The 4,597-nt window shown below is 39.3% G+C and overlaps 1 protein-coding gene across 1 annotated transcript in view; it reads left to right on the top strand.

Moving 5' to 3' along the window:
• The window catches only part of Fam114a2 (family with sequence similarity 114, member A2), a 40,411-nt gene that overhangs the window by 9,928 nt on the left and 25,886 nt on the right, over window positions 1–4,597 (top strand). The window contains exon 5 of the mRNA XM_013034913.1: window positions 3,700–3,791. Coding sequence (XP_012890367.1) covers window positions 3,700–3,791 — 92 coding nt within the window. The remainder of the gene's footprint in view (window positions 1–3,699; window positions 3,792–4,597) is intronic.

Here is a 4,597-nt window from a genome sequence, read left to right as displayed (position 1 = left end):
TGTGTTCGGTAGTGAGCTTTCTCTTTCAATTTCATTGAAGAGTTGGAGGAGTATTGGTGTGAGCTCTGCTTTGAAGGCCTTGTAAAATTCCGCTGTGAAGGTGCACTGTTCTTAATGAGGCATCACTGCCTATGACTAAGACTCTATGTATCTAAAAATGAGTTTATTTTTGTCTCTGAAGAACTCTAGAAATAGACTATTGCATGGTGTTTTGATGGAAGGAGGGTCCCGTTATCTTCAGTTTTCTTTGTTGGTTTCTTGTTAGATCATCCTGTGGATGCAAGTATTGTCTTCTAAACAAATGAGCTCAAATTCAGGAATTAATATAGACAGGAAGTTTCACTGCTCCTCATGCCGCCAGTAACTTTCCTCTCAAATGCCATTGGCTAGAATGGTATAATGTCTAACTTTCATACTAAGAGATACTGGGAGAGTAAATTATTGGCATTATCAGAAATTTCGTATCAGGAATTGCTTTTAGAGGGCAAGGAAAACAGGAGTTAGAAGTATGTTTGGATAGTAGACAGCACTGTCTTCATAACACTTGAAAGATGTCTGTCACTCAGGGCCATGTTTTAAGAGGGGAATGCAAACCAGGGTTAACTCTGGGAAGAGTGGGCTAGATAATAAAATGGCTAGTATTAATGTCTTAAAAAGTTAATGGATCTTGAATATGAAAATCTAAGGAAAGGAGATTTGGGAATCTGTTTTTTTTACACCTTTGAAGACTAGCATGGAGAACAGAGTTTAGGTTTATTGTTTGTGTCTCATGGGGAGAAAATTACTACTCAGTGGAGAACATTATTCAGTGGAAGTTATGTGGACTTAGATTTTAGTTGAATAATAAGTGTACCAGAATAGAATTGATGGCTTTTTCATAATAAGGACTTTTCCATCTTCTAAAGTTCCTAAGGAGAGAGATTAATTTCACTGCCAAGGAAATTGTACCCGAGATGAGCCTTTCTAGAACTTTAAGATAAAAGAGAGGCTACCAATGAAATTATTTAGTCATCTTTTAAAAAATTTTGTCATGTTTCTTGAAGGGTGTTGTCTCCTGCTTTCAGAGAGAGAGAGAGAGAGAGTGTGTGTGTGTGATGGTCCTGTTGCTTGAAGTCAGGGCCTGCGTGCTGTCCCTAAACCTTTTTGCTCAAGGCTAGCACTCTACCACTTGAACCACAGCTCTACTTCTGTGATGCTTACTTCCACATTTTTGGTGAATAATTGGAGAGATAAATCTGCCTTGGCTGTACTACCTTGCCCGGACTGGCCTCAACCTCTGATCTTTAGATCCCAGCCTCCTGAGTAACTAGGGTTACAGGTGTGAACCACTGCAATCCAGGTAGCTAGCTTGCTTACTTGCTTCCTTTCTTCTTCCTCTTCCTCCCCTCTTCCACCTCCTTCTTCTCCTCCTCCTCTTCCTCTTCTTCTTTCTCTTCCTCTTCTTCCTCTGTTTTTCTTTCTCTCCCCCCCTTTTCACTTCTCCTTCCCGCCCTCCCTCTCTTTCTTTTTTCTCTCCCTCCCCCTCCCTCGCTAAATGTGTGTGTTCTGGCACTGGGGCTTGAACTCAGGGCTTCACAGTCTACCATGCTCTCCCTCCCCCCATATCTTGTACTGCCTCCAGTTTTTGCTGGATATATAAATGGAGATAAGAGTCTCACAGACTTTTCTTCCCTGGCTGGCTTTCCATTGTGATCTTTAGATCTCAGCCCCATGAGTAGCTAGGACCATAGGTGTAAGCCACCCAGTTCTGCTTTCCCTTTGTTGGAAGTTAGTTATGATATATATAGTTCAGATTCATACTTAAAAATGTTTTTTGTAACCGTTACTATAAAGATAGAGGTTACAGTTACTTAAGTCAGGTAAAGGGTACATTTCTTTTTGGACAATGTCACCCTTTCCCTCTCTTTGTTAGGCTTGTTTAGAGTGAATGTAGTGTAGCTTTCACTCTTAAACATGAGTTTATCTTTGCTGCTGAACCCTGATTCTTCTGAATTCACTCTTAGTCTTCAGGTGTTCAATGAAGTCTGTTCACTTTGGTTGTCTAGACACCAGATATTTCAGCCTAGTTGGAGCTCTGGGGATTGTGTTGCTTACTGCTTGAAGTAGTTCTTCTCTCAGCTGTGTGAAGTTGCCCAGTGCTTGAACAGTGTATTATTCAGATAAAGACACAAGGGCACATCTGTAGGTTCTTGGAATCCGATGTTTTCTGACTTGGAAGTGGTAGCTGCTTCAGCCTACCTTGACTCCAGACTTTATTCCTGACTTATATTGCCTGTGAATGTTCTGTTGTCTTTAGGTTCTCCTCGGTGTGTTGGGGTTTGGAACTTTTCTGTAGGAAGAAAGCTCAGTTGTAGGGTTGACTTTGTTTCTCTTTTCTCCTGGACCAAAGTCTTGTTCTGTCTTTTTGTCCAGTATCTAAAAATAGTTCTTTCTTCTATTTTGTCTGGTTTTATAGTTGCTCTGTAGGAAGGCAGTTGTAAAATCAGTTTATTTATAATATTTGAAAGCAAAAGTTCTCTCCATAATAGTGTTTGATATAATATAGTTAAATTACTTGATGTACTAGTTGATCTAGTATAAGATTTTTAAAGGTAAAACAGAACTGATTATTTTTGAAACATACTCATCTTTGTAACGTCTATTGGTTCCCTTACTAAGAATCAGCATAGTCTTCTAGGATAAAGTTGAGCTATAATTTGCGTATAGTAAAACTTTTTTTTTTTTGCAATAAGACTTTGTGTTGAGAAATAATAGTTACGCTTATACTATATAATCAGTTATGTTTATACTGTATAATCATAGTATATTTGCTACACAGCACAATATAAAAGACTATGTGGCTCACTGAGATTAAAAAATATTTTGATTACATAAGGGAATTCCTTCATGCCAATTTGTAGCAACACCTTTCTGTATATTCACGTCCCTTGCCAACATTGATCTATTTCTGACTATAGTTTCCCCTTATTTAGAAGGTCAGATCAATAAAGTTATTTACTCTATGGTGTATAGATCAATACTTTTCTTTTACCAGTCCTGGGGCTTGAACTTCAGGACCTGGGCATTATCCCTGACCCTCTTTGTACTCAAGGCTCGCGCTCTACCACTTGAGCCACAGTACCACTTCCAGCTTTTTCTGAGTAGTTTATTTGAGATAATAGTCTCATGGACTTTTCTGCCTGGTCTGGCTTAGAACTGCATTCCTCAGATCTCTGCCTTCTGAGTAACTGGTGGTGTGAGCCACCAGTGCCCAGCTAGGTCAATACTTTTAGTTTTAATTTTTTTTTGTCATTTGTGGGGCTTGAACTCTGGGCTTGTGCGCTGTCCCTGAGCTCTTCAGCTCAAGGAGAGTGCTCTATACAGCTTGAGCTACAGCACCACTTCTGGTTTTCTAGGGGTTTATTGGAGATAAAAGTCTCACAGACTTTCCTGCCTGGGCTGGCTTTGCACTGTGATCCTCAGATGTTAGCCTCCTGTGTAGCTAGGAGTACAGGCATGAGCCACCTGCACCCAGCAATCAATACTTTTATATTTGAAATGAAATGAAAATATAAAAGACTGCTTATCTTAGCCTTCATCTTAAAATAAGATTACTGTATGCAAAAATGCCTCAATTTTTTAAAAAATAAATCACATAATAATGAAGGAAAATGGTTAATGAACTTTTCTTTGTGTTTGTACATCTTCTCCCTTTTGTAGGAGAAACTAGTTCCAAGGAGAATGAAAACTCCTCACCAGTATCTGTGCCATTTGGTGTCCTCTCTACCATCTCTACTGCTGTTCAGAGCACAGTGAGTAAGAAGTGCAAGCTGCTTTCCTCCCGTCCATTCCTGTAGTGGGTTTCTGTGTCTTTCTGTTATCCTGTAAGCATCATGGGACTAATATTCCTATAGTGGGTTTCCATGTCTTTCCGTTCTTTTCCTGAAAGAGTCATTTGACTGCTTATTCTTCAAGGGTGCCAGTCACTTGAGGATCAATCACTTCTGAGTGGTAGAATAAAAGCTATGTGAAAACTTCCCCTAAAAATACAGGAATATAGATTGAAGAGTTACAGTGTGCACATAGCATTGTATGGACCAGAAATTCTGAAGTTTATTGGCCCTAGAAAATGTCTGCTTTACAAAATTATTTTTCTTATAGGTATACATTATTAGAAACATTTTAAGAGAGCATAATCTCTTTCCTACATAAAGGTAGGTAGCTAGTGGCTTTTTTAAAAGTTTTTATTTTAACATTTTGTGTGTGTGTGTGTGTGTGTGTGTGTGTCTGTGTCTGTGTCTGTGTGTCTCAGTGTTGGAGCTTGAACTCAAGTCCTAGATGCTGTCCCTGAGCTTACTTGCTCAAGGCTACCCTCTACCACTTGAGTCACAGCCCTATTTCCTGTTTTTTTTTTTTTGTTTTTTGTTTTTTGAATAGTTTATTGGAGGTAAGAATCTCATGGACTTTCCTGCCTGCCTGGCTTTAAACTCCGATCTTCAGATCTTAGCCTCCAGAGTAACTGGGAAGCTTGGATTGCAGGCATGAGCCAACAGCCCACCACTGCCTGGCTATTTTAACCTTTATTTTGGCAATATGAAGTATGTTTTACCACTTGAGT

This window comes from Dipodomys ordii, unplaced genomic scaffold, assembly GCF_000151885.1.
Source record: "Dipodomys ordii isolate 6190 unplaced genomic scaffold, Dord_2.0 Scaffold200, whole genome shotgun sequence".
Taxonomy (NCBI): domain Eukaryota; kingdom Metazoa; phylum Chordata; class Mammalia; order Rodentia; family Heteromyidae; genus Dipodomys; species Dipodomys ordii.
This window is presented reverse-complemented; position numbering and strand designations above follow the sequence as displayed.